At 40.8% G+C, this 20,668-nt stretch overlaps 1 protein-coding gene across 1 annotated transcript; it reads left to right on the top strand.

Moving 5' to 3' along the window:
- The first annotated feature begins 336 nt into the window (after positions 1–336).
- On the top strand, positions 337–20,125 carry LOC113967114 (MARVEL domain-containing protein 3-like). The gene is made up of 4 exons (XM_027682424.1): positions 337–434; positions 1,598–1,753; positions 5,031–5,200; positions 18,741–20,125. The coding sequence occupies exons 2-4, from the start codon at positions 1,638–1,640 to the stop codon at positions 19,439–19,441; spliced, it is 987 nt and encodes a 328-aa protein (XP_027538225.1). The 5' UTR covers positions 337–434; positions 1,598–1,637; the 3' UTR covers positions 19,442–20,125.
- Positions 20,126–20,668: the final 543 nt, after the last annotated feature.

The raw sequence follows: 20,668 nt of genomic DNA, 5'->3' as shown, positions 1-20,668 counted from the left end.
AGAGGACAACAAAACATAGTCCCAAACTGTGCCAAGGGAGGTTTTCCTTGGGCATTAGGAAGAATCTCTTCACATGAAGGGTGATCAGACATTGGAATGGGACCAGGGAGGTGGTGGAATCACCGTCCTGGAGGTGTTTAAGGAAAGACTGGATGTGGCACTTGGTGCCATGGTCTAGTTGACACAGTGGTGTTGGGTCATAGCTTGGACTGGATGACCTCAGAGGTCTTTTCCAACACAACTGATTCTGTGATCCTGATCGCCGCCGCGGCTGCCGTTCCCAAGAGGGCGCGGGCAGGGCCGCACCTGGGCCAGGCCGCCGCGGGAGGGAGGTGCGGCGGGCGGAGGTGAGAGCGCAGCCGGGCAAGGGAGGGCTGTGCCGGCTGCTCCCGGGAGCTGCTGCTGGGCGGGACGGAGCTCAGCGCTCCCCTCAGGTGAGCTGGCCTTGGCCCTCGGGGTGCCGAGGGACGGGCTCTTCCCAGAGGAGCAGGCGGCGGGTGGGCGGCGAAGGGGACGGTTCCTTCCCCGTCGGGAGGCGTCTGGTGTGCGCCATTTGTGGCGGGGCAGCGCCCGTGGCAGGGCCAGCCCCAGGGGGCGAAGGGGGTCTCGGCTCGCTGTGGTGGCGGGACCGACATCGGGAACTTTTTCCGTGGGGAAAGGCGGAATGGCTTCTTCGCAGAGCAGAGGAGCTGAGCCGCCTCCAGGGAAGGCGCTGTCTCTTTCGCTTTAGATGTAAACAAATAAAAATTAATATTTTTTTAAATATTAAATTTATATTTATTTACTTTCTAACACCCTAAGGAGATGGAGGGAAGTCATTAAGCGAGCTTTCAGCTTGATCAGTCCAAATTAAATCGTCTGCAGGCATTTCTACAGGGATGCTGGAGGGCTGTGATGAAGGGAAATGAGAATAAAGATTGCTCCGATGTTTGAAGTCTACGTTTCCCTATTTTACAGGTTTGGGGTTAGTTGTACCAAACTTGAAAAGGTAAAGACGCAAGAAATAACATCCTGATAATATTTAACACAAAATTGTCAGGGTGTATCTTCTTGTCACCTTATTTTCTGCCCAGCACAGCTTTGCCTGTACCTAATGTTTATGCAAATCACAGGCAGCGTTTGATACTGACTCTGTTTACGCCCATGGGTGCTCTCCTCTTAGAAACTCCCAGGACAAAGGTCACAGCCTGCCCTTTCAGACTTGCCCTGCCACCGGCGGCAGCTATGTGAGCACTCATGCAAGGCACTGGTACTTGCTGGGCTTAATATTTTAAGTAAGAGTCAACATTAGACAAGCCAAGATTCATGTTCTTGGTGGACACCATGCCTTGTCCTGGCAGCAAAGGCAGGAGAGTCAGAGCAGACCTAGTAAATAAGTAAAGTGCAATAAATGTTGAGTATAGAAACATTGTATTTACTTGATGAAAACATAAAGAAAACCTTCCTGCTTTAATGAAGTTACCTTACTTGTAGTTTAAAGGGTTCTTAAGGAAGTCTGTACTAATTCTTGAATCAGCTTGAAATGGAAGTGAGTGCTGGTCAATGAATAACTTTAAGGGGAGCTATAAAATGAACCGGTTTTATTTCTCTGACTCAGGAAGTTATTTTAGAACGAAAGAATACATCTGAGAAACAAGATGTCTCCTGCCGGGAGTCGATACCAAGATAAGCAGTACAGGCACCATGAGAACCATAGATCAGACAGATACAAAGAAGACAGAAGAGCAAGAAAACCATACCAATACAATGCAAGGTATGTCTTTATCTTCTTAAAGAAATATATCACAGCAGGTCTATAATGTCTACCTTCTCTGTTTGCTTTTAAATACCCTCATATTACTCAGCCTTGAAATCATGAAGCATGAGCACACCACATTTGGAACACATTTTACACTTAGAAATTTAATCTTTTTCTTTGTATTGACCTTGAGACGGGGCAGAAAGGCTGCGTGACATGGGCAGAGATGTGAATTTCTTGGGATTATCTGGAACAAGTTGGGTCACAAGTAGGTGAAGTGTGGCCATGAGTCTTAGTACAGTTCCTGAAGAGACTGGTCAGCAGGTGACAGCAAGCTGGTGCTTGCCAAATATGCACTGCTTAAATGAGAATGTTACATGACTGAGACCAGCACAGGGACTTCATGAGCTCTCAGGTTACTCTAGTTCAGCTGTGAACACATTCCTGTTAATCTGAAACAAAATTACTTTCTCTAGTCCCAGTCAATAAATGCCACTTGTTTAAGTGTCTAAGGCTGTTTGCAGCACTTGATAGTGGGTCAGCCCCTATCACCACAGATCAGCAGATCAACTAATGGATTTCAAGTGCCAAATAAACTCGTAGGATATTACACTTCTCCTTCCAACCTGGCCAGCCTACACCATGCAAAATGTGAGCTTAGGTTGTTTTTCTTTTAGATCATACCCATGGATGCATTTGTAGGAAAGAGGTCCGTAGATCTAAACAGCACTGGCAAATTGGCCATGGCAGTAAAGTCTTCATCACTCCCGTTTGGTCTCTGAGTACATGATTGTAAGGGAATTTAAGATAAAAGACAAGCAGGGAGAAGAAATAAATATAATTAAGATTATTGAAAAGCTGAAATACTGAAGTACTCCCTGATAATATGCATTTTAGCAAGAAAAACGGGATGAGAATAAAAAGAGCAGAGGAGAGCACCATGACTAGAAGGACTACTTAAGTACTTATGACTGAGTATAAAGCTTTTGAATAGTGGTAAACCTACTGTATTATGAAAATAGCTAATGAATTTTTTTTCTCTCTCTTAAATTATGAAAAATTGGAGAGAAATGGGAACAAAGGCCAGCCTAAGAATCATCCTCAGAAGCTGAATGCCTGTCCCTGGCAAATCCGAGATTGGCAGGCAATATAGTTAAATTATCTTGAGTATGTTAGAAGTGAGAGCAGCTAATGCCAGTAACACATTAATAGCACTGTGGAGAGTAAAAAGGAAAAAGAAAACGGTTGGGTTTTTGGTGTGGCCTTCTTTTTTTTTATGTATAGCATACTATAAGCAATGTGTAAAAGGCTAGCTATGAATTAAACCACCACTTTCTAATAAAGCACTTCTCTGTATTTCTTGGTTTTGCTGTTAGTTTCATATGTCTGGATACATAGACTGAAAATTGGTGGACAGATCGTAAAGACTCACAGACCATCCCTGTACCCACCAGGGATTAGAGGAAGGGAAGCTGCATCTACAGATCTGCAATAGCCATGAAGATAATTCTTAGAGTCAAGTTGAGAATCTGGGGGGCATCAGATCTCACTAAAACTAATCGAAAAACTTTTTTATCACTTGTTTTGAAGGGGTTTGGCTTAAGCTAACAGGATTTCCCCTGCTTGGTTCTCATGGAGTTCTTATGGATTTTGGTGAAAACTTTGGCTGATTGACCAAAGGACCTCCAGATGCTGTAATGAAATAGATGGGAAGAGTTTTGTGGAAGCTGCAAATTTAGGTGGCTAATGCTTTCATCCCTTATAAGCAAGACTTTCTTAGACAGAATATTTCTCTTTCCAAATGAATAAATGTTTGAAACTCCTAGGGCAACCTTCCTCTCATTGCTGAGGAGAATTACCTAGAACAGGAAAGTCCTGAAAAAAACAGGAGCGAAGGTGGCCAGAATAGGCCATAGTGAGAAAAAAAAAATCTAAAAAAAGGATTTTTTTTTTTCCTAATTGTGCTCTGTTGCTGAACATTAGGGAGTTTTTGTTTTGATTTTTTGGTTTGTTTTGTTTTCTGGCAAGTAGTGGGATACAATAGAGAGAAGCAGCTGCATCAGAAGTACCAAAGGGATTGCTTTCAAGTTACTGGAAGTCTTATAAATCACACAGCTTATTTAATTTATGTGACACAGCTGCACAGGATGCTTTGGTAGTTGCACAAGACACAGGACAAAGGTCAGAAAAATCAGAAATGTTTCAGCCAAATAGAGCTGTTGGCAACTAAACGTGGAGATGTTACCATTGCTCTTGTTATTGAATGTCTTAATTAAAATGTAAAAACTACAAAGAACATGATTTAATGTGGATGAATGAGATAACATTGAGTCTGGAATTGGTTGAAGATAAACCTTAGTAAAATGCAATGATACTAGGAAACAAAACTACAGTTGAAAATGCTGATCTATGGATAAGACATTCAGATAAAAACTGAATATGAAAAAAGACTTTTAAAAATGATAATGCTGAATGAGACTTAAAATACCCTTTAATAACAAACTCATCCCAGCTGTACTTTGAGAAAGGCAAGCTCCAATTCTCCTTCAAAGGAGGGAGAAAATTTTGATTAGACCAAACACTAAAAAATTTACAGCCAATGTTTCTTTTAACTTGAGTTTTTAACTCCATTAAGAAGGGCAAATTGCACTTTTCCTACAGAATATTCTAAATCTCACCAACCTTAAAAAACATCAGATTTCAGATGTGGAGCTGTATGTCATTGCAGCAAAATGGATCATTTGAAGTATATAAATGAAGAGACTACTTAGAGACATGAGAAATTGTTTTTTGGGGGGTTTGCTTTTAAATTCCTTCTCAAATATCTTCAAAGACCTCAAGAACTTTGAATAGGCTATTTTTTCCCAATTTAAAATCTTTATCTGTTTCTTTTAATAGCTTTTATTCTTTTAAAAAGCATCCTTGTGAGACACAGTAGTTGGAAGTACGAACTTATTATCTGGGCTGCTATGGACTAGTTAAAAACATTTGTTTTTCATGAAAAAGCTGTTGTTCCTCCTGCCTGCCTTTTGCTAGTAACCTAAACAGTTTGGCCAGCCTATCCAGTGAGGACATAATTTTTCCAAACTAAGGGCCATAGAGTGCAACTATCCTTGTGAACGTGGATTTATGCAAGTATTTGGGATATTTGCTTTCAAAACAGGCAAGAAAAAACATCAGATGCCTGTGAAGCAGGCTAGCTGCTTCCACTAAGAGGATGGTTTCTCATGTTCTAATGTTCAGGAGAGAGTATGATTTAATTAACAAACATTAGTTATTTTCTCCCTTGTAGATCAACAGAAGACATTCGAGGTGGCCAGCACTCAAGAACTTCTACTGTTTGCTCAGACCCTTATTCTAAAACCTCAGGAGCAGCACGGGAGTATTTTGACCCACAACCAGAGTTTTATCCTCCCAAGAAAACCTTCTCAATGAAGTGTTCAAAGGTATGCACAACAAGAGGTATGTGAGACTCTTACTGCCTGCCATCCACCCCTCTCCGTCCAAGGACTTGTCTTGTTTTTGGTTTCTGTGTTTAGAAGCACAACAAAGTAAAGCTAGAGGAATATTTAAAAAAAAAATCAAACGAACCCAACAACAACAAAAGCCAACAAGAACTGGGAGAGTTAAAGTTAATGAATGGCATAACTGAGGGTTATGCTATTTTAGACATTTAAAGGCAAGATTTATACAGATATTTAGACACTTGAAAATACATCTCCAGAATATTCACCCAGAGCATCAGGGTGGGTCATGTGTGTAATCAGCCAGTTTGTGCAGCAAGAGTTAACCTTTGGGATTTAGAAATAAAATAGATATTTGCATCTGTAGGCAATTTAAATATGGCTGCTGAAGGTTTGATGCTAGTTTATTTCCGACACATTCTTCTCAGACTTTTTATAGACTCTGGATTTAATCCAGTCATCGCTCATACATCTTTATAAAGCACCATTGTGGGAGACAAAACTATTTTCTGGATGTGAATTCAATAAAACAGTTTTTGAGAAATAACTTATGTTTTTCATAGCTAGAAAGCAACTGCAACAAGCACAGAAATGAGCATTAATGTGGGAAGAAGTCAGCCTTAGTAAACTCATTCCCATAAACTAAAAAAAACCAAAAATTGCTAAAATATCCATTACCCCTTTGAAGTTTTCCCTCTTCCAGGACAACGAGCATTCTCACCTTGTTTGTAGGAAAGGTCCACTGCAGTCTGAGTTGAACCTGTAGCTAGGTGCAAAATCTTTGGCTGAAATCTATAAACAGACTTTCAGTGTCCTCCAGTAAAGAGACAAATGAAGAGTTTAGCTGTTGGAAGTAATTTAAAGTACATAGTGTTAGATTATTTCTTCATTCCACGTAGGAAAGTTAAATAACACACTCATTTGCTCTTAATATTTCTTTGTATGTGAATAGATGAACAATTTTAAGATTGAGCTGAACTATTTTCTCTTCTCATTGTGTTCTCTGCATTTGTATGCAGTTTAGTTTTCATCTTGAGGTGTAACTGCAAACAATAGTAGAGCACGTTTAATAACACGGAGACATACTGATTTTTTTATCCATGATAAAATTGTATCATCAGTTTCTTCTTCAGCCATAGTGAATTATTTTAACTTGTCTAAAAAGCTCTAGAAAACTCCATGCCTTATTTTATCGCTGCTATAGAAAAATAAGGTAGCAAATTATTTTTAGTTTTGAGTTTCATTAGTTGTTTAGACTTATGAGTAGCTTAATGTGAATTTCTGGGTTTTTTTCCCTGCATTTGCTTCTTATTATTTCAGTGCATTAAACATCATTAATGTTTTTAAAATGTCCTACGTTTGGATGCATCAGTTGATAATGATGATTTCACTTCCCCCTCCTCCTCCTCCTCCTGGTATTGCTTAGTATTTTCCAAAATTTTAATGTCTGAGCTTGCAGTGGAGGAGGGAAAAGAGAACATGTAGAAAAGAAGCCCTTATATTAGCAACTTTATTTCAAAAAATGAAAATATATTGGAGGTTGATAAGATTATGAGAATGTTACTCCCCCGTTTAATTTTTGAAAGCACCAGGATTTAGCAGACTTTCCTAGAATTGTTTTGCAGAATTCTGTGTTCCCTGCAGTCACAGTAGATGTTATAAATGAAAAGCTACATGAATTGTTTACTAAAAAGTCAGTACATGTGAGCTACAACATTTTACAGCATGAGAAGTTCCTGTAAATACTTCTTAACTATCTCTTTCTTTTGCCAATGGCTTTTCAGCACTCTGGTGAAATTCCCCCTTTTCCAATCACCATAATTCTAAAATAAACTAGACTCAAACAAGGCTGGGACATCAGGTGATGTACCACAGTCTTTTCCAGAGCAACAACTGAAATGGGAACCTTAGTTTCTGACTGTCCATTAAGTTGTTGGGTTTTGGTTTTGTTGGTTTTTTTTGCCTAGCACACAGTTATGTTCTTTGTGCAGTTTAGAAAACTAGGGAGGAATTCTATACAACCAGAGTTCTGAAAAATATTTGCTTCACCCAGATACTGCCCTCTTCATCCATGCTTTTTATCAGCAGTAGCCCAAAAAGCTAGAGGTGAGTTTCAGAAATAAGTTATTTTTTAGGGATCCCTTGAACACCTTAGGATCTTACGATGCTTTAGGCCCTCATTCTCCTATCTTTGTTATTTCCCCCCTTCCTTCCCTAATCCCTGCCCACCCTTTTTTTTTTTTCATTACAACCACATTAGGACAATAAACCCAACCCACATATAATGGAAGAAACAGATGATATTGTCCTTTTTTCCCAGTAGGAACATTTGATGCCATCTAAGAAACTTCAAAACATTCTGCTCTTTTTTAATCTTTTTGTCTTGAAAACAGAAGGGGAAAAAAAGTCTGTTAAAACATTATATGAGTGATACCTATGCAAAGGCATTCAGATAGGATCACATGGCTGTAGCAGTAATGGATCATACAAAGCATCTGATTACTCATCCTCCCAAATAATGGACTAAAGTATAAACTTAGGAGGACCATCAAAGTTTGGACCAGTAGAGAGTGAGCTGTCTTCTGGAATACATTCCAGACTTTGGATTGGTGGAATTTCCTGAATTGAAAAACTGCACTCACATCTATTATGTTTAACACCTCTTTATAGACCTATCAAATTTGTTCAATTCTCTTCTGAATCCCCTTTTGAATGTTTGGCCTTCACATTACCTTACCACAAGAAGTTCCAAAGTTTCTTTGTGCCACTTGAAGAAGTACTGTTTTGTTCCTTAAAACATTTAAAAGAAGGTGTCTCTGCTTCTGGTGGTATCCAACATAGCTAGTGATAATCTAATATATACACCTTCTCCCTGAGATTTTTGGTTTTGGGTGTGCCTGTGCTCCTGTTGGTTCTTCACAGCTTGAACATTAGTCAGTTCTGGCCTTAGTGAGAGCAAAGTCTTCCCAGTTTTGGTTAACTTGCCAGTCTTACACCTTTTCCAGATCCACCATACCTTTTGGAGATGGGCTGACCAGAAATGCACTAAAAATTCCAGATAAGTTCCCAAAAGAATCAGACATCTGCACAGAGGTTCTGGTTCTGTAGTCCTGTTCTGGTGCTTCCTAGCTTTTTGTGTGGTGTTTGACTCTCAGTGAACAGTGAGCTAATGTTTTCAGAGAAGGATACGTGATGTCTTTCCTGAGTGCAAATACTTTGTTTAGAGTCCATCTCTGTGCTCTGCAGGGGAGCGGGGTGGGGGTGTGTGTGGGGGGTGTTTCTCTACATGCATGAAGTGTGAGGTTGCTTATCAAACACTGATTTCATTAACTTCTCATTCAAGATCTTGAGCTCTCAGCAGCCTACCAATTTTACAGTTGGCAAAAATGAAGATTTTTTTTGGTGATTACTACTACAGCAGACTTCACCATCTCACTTTTCAATGTTTTTAATTCATTAGTCTGTGCATCTACAATCGTTTTTTGTTGAATCACTTTGGACCCTCACTTACAGCTCTTTGGGCCATATTGCAGAGCAAACCCCAGATGGACAAACTGTATTTCCCTTGGATAAAACTAAATGAGAGGGTGAGCTGTAACCCATAGCAGGCGGTCTGCCCTTTGGACCGAACTAGAGCCAAAATATAGTACTTCTCTCTACCCAGAAAATACCTGTCGTGTTGCCCCTACATCTTCAGCTCCACTTGTTTGACTCTATAGATACCCCCTTCTTCATTGCTAACATGGGCATACTGCTGACAGGCAACACAAACTAGTGATTACTTCCTTAACTTTATATGCATGAAAACTGGTTGTTTGCTTTTTATTTTACTTTAGCCACTGCTAACCCGTGAGAGGATTTTTTATCTCACAGGAGCTTGTATCATTTAAGAGCACTACCTTTCTTCATGTATCTGCTGATTCTTTCAAATGACTTCCCTCTAACAGATTTTTGACTATTCCCTGCTATGCTATCTTTATATCTCGTTTCTGTATGTTGGGGTTTTTTTCATAGGAAAGTTACACTTGTGGGCCTACAGATTACAGATTCAAAAGACAATAGAAACACAGAAGTCTACCACCTTCTGTTTCTACATTAGTGAAGGGGATTTAAGGAACAGCTTATAGATTGATGTCAAACTGTCTAGATGCACTATGTAATTTTATGGGAATTGGAAATAAACTGTTTGTGATAAAGACAAACCATTCATCAACTAAGGAACTCCTGCTTGCAATAGCCATTTCTTACAACTTATGCACATTAATGCATGCCATTTAAAGCAGCACATGTTGAAAACAACAAGAGTTTGTTGACCTAGGGATACTTAGAGCTGAAATTCTCTCAGAAGGAAGCATTCAACTTACTTTTCACAGTGCAGTTAAAAATTCTGTACTCTCTTTTGTGTAGATAAACTAAATTAGTAATCATTTTGCTTTTCAAAGAACCCCCTTGGGCTAACTGAAAATATAACCAGATTCAGTGCTTTTGTTTAGCAGAGGCAATGAGAAAAGTGTTCAAGGCTGGCTGCCATGCTGCTTCCTTTGTCTTAGCGAGAGTAAAATCTGAGTTGAACCCAAGAGTGAATTGCTAATCATAAATTGGTCATGGATATTTGGTCACTTGACCTTGAAAATTTCTAATTTTCTTTTTATTATGTATATTGGTGTGAAAGAGGTGGAGCAATGCAATTCCAGGATAATGCCTCCTATACTTTTGCTTAAACAGTGAAGGTAAACTAAGTTTCTCCCATCTTCAGTCAGTATGCAGTTCAGGACATTGCCTGCCCTTTTGCCTTCCATAGAATTGTACTGTGCTGACCATAATTTCTGAGCAAATAACCTTTTTTTTTTTTTAATTCTTTGGCTCACTTGGCATTTAAGGGAGACAACACCTAAAAGGTTAGAAAATAGTTTGTGGAGGAGCAAGTATAATTGAATCCCTGTTATTTGCTGCCATGAATACAGCTTTGCGCCTTGAATGGTGTCAGATTTCTTAAGCATATTGTAGACACTTCTAAACAATCATGCCTTTAGCCTACATTCTAACATCCACAGTTGTTAAAGCCTTCAGACCAATTTCCTCTCAGAAAAAGACAGCATTATGGTTTGTAACAACATGAAAAGTCTCCAATTTCAAGCATAGCCAGGAGGAAATATCAAGCTGAATTTATTTGGAGGAGGAAATAGAATTAGGGAGTAACAATTACTTTCTCCGGGATATATTCATGGACTAGCAAGCCAGCATTAATTCAAGTGTAAACATCTATAAGCTTTTGTTTTTACAAACACTGGGTTTTTGCATGCTGGCAAATAATCATAGACTTGGAAAAATACTGAGATGGAAAGTTACCCTAAACACAGGGTTCACACTAATAGACACTTGCTTTGAGTTATGCCATTGTTCATAACCATTATGCTGCTGTTGTTATATTTCTGTGTTATGTTGTAATACTGGTCCTCTTTGAGTCAGAGATCGGAGCAGGAGGGGAAAAATATTTTTCAGGGCACTTGTATCCCTTTCAGTGCTGTGGAGATGTTGGGGGAGAATAGTGGTCTGCAAGAAGCATGGGATTGGAATAAAAAAATTTTCTATAGCTTCAGTTACGCATGTTCAAAACCACTGAAGGGTCATTAAATGCGCATAGTGCAGGTAACTGTGGGTGAAAACAAGCATTTGACAAGTACATTCAGCAGCACATTACACCTTTTCAGCAGTAGTCAGTGGGACACTTACATTTCCGTGGAGGCACCCAACAGGATTAGAAACTGCTGTATTTTGTAGCCACTATCTTCACATTTTGCCCCTACAGTGTGCCGTGCTTAGCTCCTTTAAATTGTGCTCAAAGCTGCCTTACACTCTTCCTGTGGCAGTTAATTTCAGTGTATTTCTGTGTAAGAAGGGAGCGCTAAGCTCCCATATAGTCTTCTTGTAATTAGACAGCTTTCCCTTCTATCTGTTACAAAATATATTTTAAATACAGTGTGACTAACTGACTGAAATTGCCATCAAGATTTTTAATCTTGTAATGGTGAAGATAGAGGATATTAGTAATGGGAATTGGATGGAGCTGTACAGATTAATATAATCCCAGTTATTCAAAATGCTTAATTAAAGTAGCCCAGTAACAAGAGACAGCAGCAGAGCTGCAGGTAACCTTCCTGTTCTCAAGTTGAAGTATTTCACTTGGAGCTAAGTCCTGTTTGCTGTGAAATACAAACAGCCGTGAGCAGTTAGCTCTATAAAAACACGCAGGGGAGCTACACTAGTTGCAGATGCCAAATCTTACCTTTAGCAAACTGCTGCCTTGCCAACACATGGGACTTGCGCTCTGCCTACGTTTTCATATGAAATTATTTTCATCCACCTTTTGGCACTGAGCTAACGTGCGCGATTGTTTTTAGAGAGGGGAGAACTACAACTGAGAAGACTCACTACAGTTGGCAGGGGAAGATATTGGCAAAGTTGACAGTAGCTGTTAGGTATGTGTTAGACTCCAGTTCATGTTTCCCATACTGGGAAATCTTAGTTACGTTTGCTGTCTTACATAACAGAAGAAGAGTTACACTATCCTGTAAGAGCACTAGCTTTGTCTTCCCCACATCTGACCCAAATTATGGGAACAAAGAAAAACTCTTCTCTTTAAAAAAGTGGGTCTCAAAGCCAACTGATACAGCAGACAGACTATCTATTGAATCTAGCTCTATTTCTTGAGCTGGTGATCTTAGCTCACTTAAAGGAGAAAAATCCACTGAGACAGGAATGTTGCTCACCAAGTGTGACAACCCACAATTGGTAAAGTGAAAGAGAAACTCAGGTTCACATGTGCCTCCTACCTGACCTACCTTCAGCCAGACTGTGATTACTTAAAGAACAATAACACCCCAATCTTTGTACTTTCTAAAGGCAGCTCAGTTTCAGTTCTAAGGAGGGAGTGGCTATGGAAAGTTGGCATAAGGAACAAGAGTGTTTCATTGTTTTCTGAACTCTTTTTAAAAAAACTCCTGCAACTTTGCTTCAATACCAAGACACTTGTTTACCACTTGAAAGAACTATTGGTACATTAGGAAGAAAAAAGGCCGTTTTCTGAAATGCAGAACGTGAGATGACTGCACAGAGAGACCTACCAGTGCTACAAATACGCACACAGCCTCTTACAGGTGTTGTGTTTGAACAGTGGTGTCAAATACTACAATCTAATGCAAGATCTTTTGCTTCCCATCCTCTCCAAAATTAGGAAAGATGACTCATCTTCAGTAAGTACCAGAGAAATCAAGAACATTCTAGAAGTGATGCTTTAAAAAACTACTGGAAAAAAGTAAACCACAGCTGTTGTTCCCAGGCAGGGGGTGGGTTGTACTGAAACTGTTTTACAGTGGTGGGGAAATATGGGGATAGAGGCTGATGCAATTTTTCTACAATTTCAGTCCACCCTTTCCTGTGAAAATTGGACAGTACTGTTTAGAGGATGGGAGGGTATTAAGCAGAAAGAATAGAGCAGGTGGGATACTTGTTCTTTAAGGGAAGAGGATACACAGAAAAAACAGGATAATAATACATTTGGATCTGAGCACTCTGACTGCGAACATGAGACTTTTCTGAAACATTAAAACCAAGGCTGGTCATCCTTTGAGATTTCCTAACAGACTGATTATCTTGACTAAAGAGGGACAACTTATAAAAAGATAATAATAATGCTTTTTTCTAAAGCACTCTTTTAATTTTCCCAGTTTTAAACTATTTTTTCATTGATTTCCAGTAAGACAGATATCTCAAATGAGCATAAGTGTGTTGGGCACATCCGTGCAATTTAAATTCAGTTGGCTCTGAGTATGTGCTTCCCTTGGGTCCTTTGAAAAGCCAAGATTCTGTTGGTGTTACATTGCCTAATTCTTGTGTTTTAGGGTTGGGTTGTTTTTTTTTCTGCCTTTGATTTTAGCATGACTTAGTGAAAGCTAAATCCCACCACTGGCTGTAGAACACAGAGACCTACAAAGATAATGGTGGGGTGGGGGCTTGGGGGGCATTTGTTTGTTTATGACAAAGCTGTGTGTTGCCTTTATTCTGCATCAGCGAAGCTGCTTGAATTCTTGTTACTGGTTTCAGTAAGATCTTGCTTTGTACATAAAGGGAATAATATCGTTAGAAAGATATTTTAATACTTTGCATCCATATTTTATATTTTTTATCTCTTGCAACTGTTGTTTCCATTTCATTTCCCTTGTTCAGTTCTCCTCTTCTATTTTGGTTCCTCCCCACTTCTGTCACTTTTTTGTCCCCTTCCAAAAGCAGAGCCAAACCCCTCTTTCCTTTGATGTTTTCTCCCCCTTCCCCTTATCTTTTTCTCTTACCACCAACTCAGTTTAGCAGAGCAGTGACCAAAGCTGCATTGAGCTGTGCCTTCAGTCTCTGGGGAATACCAGGCCTGCACTGGCAAGAGATGTTCTGCATTTGAGATCCTTTTCAGGACTGACTGCTGCTTTTGTAAGTCACTATATATGGTCAAAATACTTGTCTGCTCCTTTGCAGGAAAAAAAAAAAAAGAAATATTACCTCTGAAAAGCAGAAAGCTACCCAAACTGGAAAAAAAAAAAACTAATGAGAACTTTCAGTGAAAAAAGCTGAGAGAATGATTTTTCACATTTTGTAGCTTCTAACTCCTTTATTCCCTTCTCCTGGAGCGACCCCTAATGGGATGTGACACGGGCACCACTGACCTGTGTATCTCCAGCCCTGCCACTGGGGTCCAGGTGCCTGAGAGGGGCAGGCAGACACTGACAGGCCTGTCAGCTGTGTCCTACTGGTCCCAGTGGTAGGTGGTCTGCAAAGGAAGCAGAGGGAGAAAGCAAGCCAGAATGGAGAATGATAAACATAGAGTATCTTAGAAGTACACAGGCATGTTCACTGAAGAGGAGGGAATAATACCAAAAGAGACAGGAGGGAGTCCATGTGCAGTCAACAGAGGAAGACAGTGACTACTGTGCCAGACACAGTGGAGGGAGACGCTTTGAAGGCCTCCTCTATTAGCTGGGCCCTGATGGGGTCAGGGGTGTTCAACAGAAACAGCCAGAACTGTCTGTCCTGCAGACTGATTTATAGGAGCTACAGAAATAAAGGAATTAACACGAATTGACCGTTTTATCTTATGTGCACATGTGTGTACGTACACCATGAGCCCCACACCTGAACATCAGGGCCATCCTGCCACAGTGCCTGGATGAAAATTCCTCTTTATAGCTTCTGATGTGTGAGACTTGAGCGCAGACTTGAGTTACTGGGTACCACACATTCAGCCACAGTGTAGTTTTATGAGGCAGAGCACACAGATTTACCAGCTCATCTGAGGAGAACTTCTAGTCTTTCTCTGGTCCTGGCTGTGTTATTTCCCCTGCTAAACTCATGCCAATGTAATTGCTCATCAGGTATGCTCTGAGTCACTTCAAGTTGTTAAAGTTGCAGAAAAAAACAGCACCACACAAGAAGAGAGTTGAATCGTTTCCTGCTATTTTAATTTATTTAAACAGCTCTTGGAAGGGCCTAAGGTGAAGCTGGAGGAGGTAGGGGAGAAAAGTAGTGACTGCCCAGTCAAGGGTAGGAGCTGTTAAAGTCAGCTGCCTGTGGGTCTGTACCCTTACCAGCCTGCCTGGCTGCTTTGCTGCATGTTTGAGCCCACCATTTGACAGAAGATAAAACCATTGTTCTGCAGGTTGATATGATGGCAATAGCCCAGCAGGGAAAAGAAAAGGACAGAAAAAGCAAACAGTAGATTAATAGTATAAATTAGAAGGCTGCTGTTTGTTATAGCAGTAAGCCTACTCACAGCAAAACATGACCAGATTCAAGCAAAATTAACAAGTATGATACATTGAAGTTACTATTCACTGCAGGTTTAGATTTTATGGAATGAATGAAACAATTCTTTGGAAAGTTCTGGCAAAATCCACTGTCCTCTAGATTGCAGCCATTTTCCTCACCTTCAGTGCTGAAAAGAAGCGCAGGAAAGAAACATAGGAAAGGAAATAGTAATCCAGGAGCCCTGACTTGAGTTTTGTAGCTTGCTCAGTAAGGAGAGGGTTAATTCCTGAAGCCAGCTGTTCACTGTGCTGATTTTAATACAAACGAGTAACATTTTAGATGGATCTAAAGATTTTGAATTTGAGAAAGGAAAAAAAATAACCAATGGAATTTGGAGATGTGCAGACCTCCTGTCATTTTACACTCAAATCTTGCAATGCATTTGTTGTTGTGTGGGATTAGAGAATAATTGTAGAGATAAGTAACTTCCCCAGAAGGAAGACCTTTTGGCAGTCTAATTGCTGCAGGTATAATTCTAAGATGACATGGTTAACAGGCCTTTGAAAGCAGAAATGGCAGCACTGACTCAGAAGCATGGCTTGTAACTCAATCCTTTCTGCCAGCAGTACACTGCTTGACATAGGTCACTGCTAGGATGTATGTTACAATGCTTTGGCAGAGCTAAGGTTCAAAACTTAACTGTCCTTTTATTCCTTATTTCTCAAATCTGTCTATCCTGTTTATACTAGTATAGTAGGATTTGGTATCAGCTTGTAACTGTCACAGAACAAGGTTGCACAAGGCTTTTGGGATCTGACCATAATATTTCCATCAAAGCCCTGATGATTGTACAAGGCGTTAGGGATTTCCACTAATTGTCTGATACTTTCACAAAAACTGCTGGCTGTCATTGCAGACCTGTAATTCATTCTACATACTGCTTATCATTTTAGAATTTTCTTTAATACAGGAGTCTTTGTTATTGCACTTTAAAAAAAAAAAAAGTAAACCCATGTGATAAAAATAACGGGTGGAGTAGCTGCTAATGAACCTCCCTCTGTTGTTTAGTTACTCTAATCAATTGTACAGCAGACATGTGTGACAAGTGTACAGGTGCATACAAAACCTGTCCAACCTGAATGCCCTGTGTAAGGAAATTTTTCAGGCATGCCATTAAAGCATCTAATGCTGCAGTTAAAAATACAGTAGACCTACATTGATCATATTTGTCATCCCATTAGCAGTCAGCTCAGTGAAGTTAGGGGGTTGCATACAGAATGTGTGTGAACATGCAGAAAGATTTGGAGCAGTGTCATTGAGGATTGGGGTCAGTTATAAATGAGGGGAGGTTAGCAACAGGTGATGACTACTTTGACAACAGAAAATTGCCATTTCTAAAGCTCAGCAAGGTGATGTACAGGAAATGTTGATGCTCAGTAGGTCAGAGGGCCTCAGTAGTCATAGACTAAGAGGAAATTCTGAAGTCAGCAGTAGAAGAAAGCTGACTGGTCATGAATTCCCAACTACCAAGTTCCCAAACATACTTAAAATTTATGTTTCCCTTAATCAAATGGTTTTTCCTCCCTGTAGACTTGTAAGAACTGCTTCCTGATGGAGCATCTATGAAATCAAGTAGTCAGCCTTTAAAAAGGGAAGTGCCCTTCTGCATCCAACACCATCCAAGGGTCCTGAGTATCTAAGCTGACTCCCTGTATTTGGAAGGTACAATGTACAAATCAACTGAGCAGACAAAAAAAAATCTGATTGAGTTCCAATTAATGTCCTGTATACACATTACTCTTTCAAAATACTATGAACAGTCCTAGTAAAGCAATGACTCTGTATCTACTACAAAATATTGAATCTTTTGGCTGCATTGTTTGCAATCGGTACAAAGAGTTCCAAATCTTCACTCATGGACCAAGATTCAAATTTCGCTCTTCATTTAGCTCCACAGATATTTTCCTTTGAATTATTTGAAGCTCCTGAACAGATTTAGTGACTAGCACAGTTATTGCCCTGATTCACAGAAATTGTTGTGCAGAAGGGTCAAAGAAGAGGCACATTGTCATGCAGAAATTAGCATCACCTCTGAAGAACACATACATACAACTGCACACTTAGTTCCTCTTGAAAAAGAGCATTTTTTTCTGCTCTGCCTTCTCTACCTAAATCTTTTTAGGAGGTGAAATCTGTGTATGTATACACTTGTATATACATACACAAGCAGACTGAAACATGCTGAGTTTCAGTTACTCTATTCCTAGGTATTACCACCATTATCATTGCTCCCCTTCGTGCTTCTGGGATGGTTTTCAAGGCCATGATGTGAATGGGCTCAGTACTGATCTACGGCTGCGTTAGCAGAAGTAAGGGGACCAGCCTGGATACACAGGGAAGCAGGAGATCCTGAAGTGGCCAGAGGCCCTTGTCAAACAGCCACAAGTACTTTCTTGTGCCGAGCAAGCGGCAGCAGGAAAGGGCTCATTACCTCAGCACTCTGTGGATGGAGTAAGAAGGGGCAGAGTGGGAATATCCGATAATCCTTCATGGTGGCTGTCACTGGTTTTCTTTGGTTGGAAGCATCTGGCAACACAAGAGAGAAATTTGTTTAATTCCCTTGCGTTGCTGCTCTGCTTCAGCCCTTTCTTTTCAAGCCCATACAGCCTTGACAGCAACTGAGCCATTGCTCATGAGGAAAATGCCATGTGGATCAATGTTAGCAGCATAAAATGAAAGTCTGTATGCAAACTACAGATCCTGCCCCACTTTAAAGACAAATATAGGACCACTGTGTCGAGCATCTTACATTCTTGGCTGTCAGACAGCAACAGAATAATAAGATTCACAATTCTGTAACTAACTTCAGTACTTTGGAGCGACAAGCCTGACATGATAGGGGTTTTCATTTCCCCAGTAGGCAGCTCTAACTATGCTACACTTCAACATCCGTCATGTTTACTAATCTTAGTCTGACCTCTAGTGAGCTGTCACAGAATAATCAGATAAGGCTTTCTTCTAAATGTGCAGGTGTGGAAGAGAACACACGACCTAGTATCAAATTCACTGACCTCCACACATAAGGTGGGTTTTGCCTCTTTCGCCTTCTTTTTTTCCTTTTTTTTTTTTGTGTGATCAGAAACTGCTTCGTCAGATTTATGAAGAGATTTTTGCCTCTGAAGGAGATGAAATGCAAGTTATATCTGGTTAGATAATACATTTAAATTAACAGACACTTAGACAAAAAGAGGGCGTAAGCTAAAGCAGTAAACATTTTAAAGGACCTAAATAACTTGCACAATTTTTCAAGCCATTAGAAGCTTCTGGGGTTTTGTCAGCTTTAACCTCAGCATTTTGTTCATACTGGGTATTTCTTGCTCAGTGTGTTTATGCCAAGTAGTTACAGGACAAAATACAAACACTGTGCACTTGCCTTGGCAATAACGCAAGCACAGTAAAAATTTTATTTTTTTTTTTCCCGGATGAAGATCCATCTATCAGGCACACTGACAAATTAAAAAAAGTAATTTGCCCAACCTCTGGAATATCCACAAGAGTTCAGGCTTCTTTGTTGTTTGTTTTGGTTTGGTTTTTTTTCTAAAAGGAGTGCTCTTCTGTAGCTGTAGCTAAGAGGACTCTCTCAGTACTAGCGCTCTCTGTCCATGGTTTTGGTGTGCTTCTGTCACCCACAGTCTGTGCAGAAGATGTGGCTTTGACACCTATTCCCTTCTTTCTGCTCCTTACAGGCATTTTGAAGTTTGTGGAAATCACGGTTAACCTCCTGGTGTTGATTTGTGTGGGAGCTTCCCAAGCCTCTGTTGCAGGCTTCACATCCCTTGGAGGCTTTGGATCCTTTAGCCTGAATTCAGCCTATAGCCCCTTTGAGGGCACAGAGCTCCGCGAGGTGAGGGAGCTGGACATGCAGATCACCCAGATGAGAGCCCCTTGCGTGTATGGCGGCGTAGCCTTCAGCTTAACAGCAGCAGTACTTACCCTTGTCTTCCTCATCATGGGGGCAAAGCCCATCCAGCAGCTCAGGACAGGGCTGCTGGTAGGCGAGTGTGCCTTCAACCTGCTGGCTGGTGCAGCATACGTTGTGGCAGTGGGCCTCTACCTGCATTTTGTCAGCCAGGTGAACTCCACAGAGGTTTGCAAGAGGCGTGAGAGGCTGTACACGCGCCGCGGCTACACCTCCATGAACTGCGTGGTCCAGGGCGGCGACGCGGCCGTGGGCCTTTTTGGTGCCGTTGCTTCCTGCTTGTACTTTGCCAGCTTTGTGGTCTGCATCCGTGCTGTCCGAACTGTCAGAGCCTTCCAGAGCCACGTGGCCAAGGCTCAGCACAGCCCCAAAGTCAGTGTTAAGGACAGAAGCATCAGAAACCACCATGCTGTTCACAGGACCTCTGAAAGCTCCCACAACATCCAGGCTCTCGCCACGTTAGTGTGAAGTCGACTCTGGGACTGTGCCAGAGCTGGGGCTTCAGCCAGGGAGGGACACTGGGTGTCACATGGCAAACAGGAGACCAGCTCACAATCTCCCTACAGGGTGCTGAAGCATGTATAGAATCACCAAATGTAACTATACAGCTATAACATGATGTAATAAAATTGACATTGAGTGACTTGTTTTCACAAGGTTTTTCTGCACTAGTCTCTCAAGCTGGACTCTTGTAGGTAAAATGTGTTTGTGACTGTAATGTTTTTATCCTGCACAGAGCAAATCCAAACAGGTTACAGGTTTAACAGGTTACAACTGCATTGATGCCAAACTTGTGCTAACAACCACTTCCTTTCCTCTCCCATGGCATAAGGAATTGAATACACAGTTAGGATGGGCAGCCTTCAACAGATCCTGTGCCTGTTGTGCATCCTGTTGACTTATGCTACAGTGCTCACAAAGCAAAGGACACTTGAGTGCTTTTCTGAATCGTGTCTGAGGTTACATTTGTGATCTGTTTTGCTTGGGCTAGTGAAGCGTTTTATCTTTTGAGTCACAGGGGTTGACACATGCCGATCATGTGCTCCCTGAGGAATGCTGCCGGGAGGAACTAGCTGCAATGTCAAAGGCAGCATTTTGGTCCTTATCCAGTTTCCTACTGTATTTTCCCATCTCACTGAGCGCAGATCAGAACCCGAGAGACAACACACTGGTTGAGTATCAGCTTAGTAAAGATACCATTTGCTTCTGTAAGCCCCTAAACAAGGTTTGGCTTGCTGACTCCACAGCCGGTGGTGGGTAGAGCCCAAGTCGGGAACATGCTGGCTGCCGTGGGAACGCTGTAACAGTGACAGAAAGTACCTGTATCCTTCCAATATCCAAACAGGCAAAGCATGAGTGAACAGCAGTAATTGTATGCCCCAGGGATGAGAAAATAAATTTAAGAGAACATCTTTCAAGAATCCTTTGTTTGAGGCAGATGAAATAGATCACTGGTCTTCATAGATAAGGGAGTGAGAAAAAGAAGGCTGCTCTTTAAGTGTGTAAGGTTTGTCAGCTTGAGGGGGGGGAAGAGACAATTTTGATTCTGGCTGTTCTCACTCTTTTCAGTTTTGTCTGGCTCACAGCCATTGCCCAGATGAGGTTCTTTTGAACCATAGTAGAGCTTATTTATTGTATACTTCATATATACATATACATACACACACAGAGAGATCTCAAAGGGTTATGTTTGAG

Source organism: Neopelma chrysocephalum, unplaced genomic scaffold (genome assembly GCF_003984885.1).
Source record: "Neopelma chrysocephalum unplaced genomic scaffold, ASM398488v2 Primary Assembly neopelma1_22b, whole genome shotgun sequence".
Classification (NCBI taxonomy): domain Eukaryota; kingdom Metazoa; phylum Chordata; class Aves; order Passeriformes; family Pipridae; genus Neopelma; species Neopelma chrysocephalum.
The sequence above is the reverse complement of the archived record's forward strand: the minus strand, read 5'-3'. Positions and strand labels throughout refer to the sequence as shown.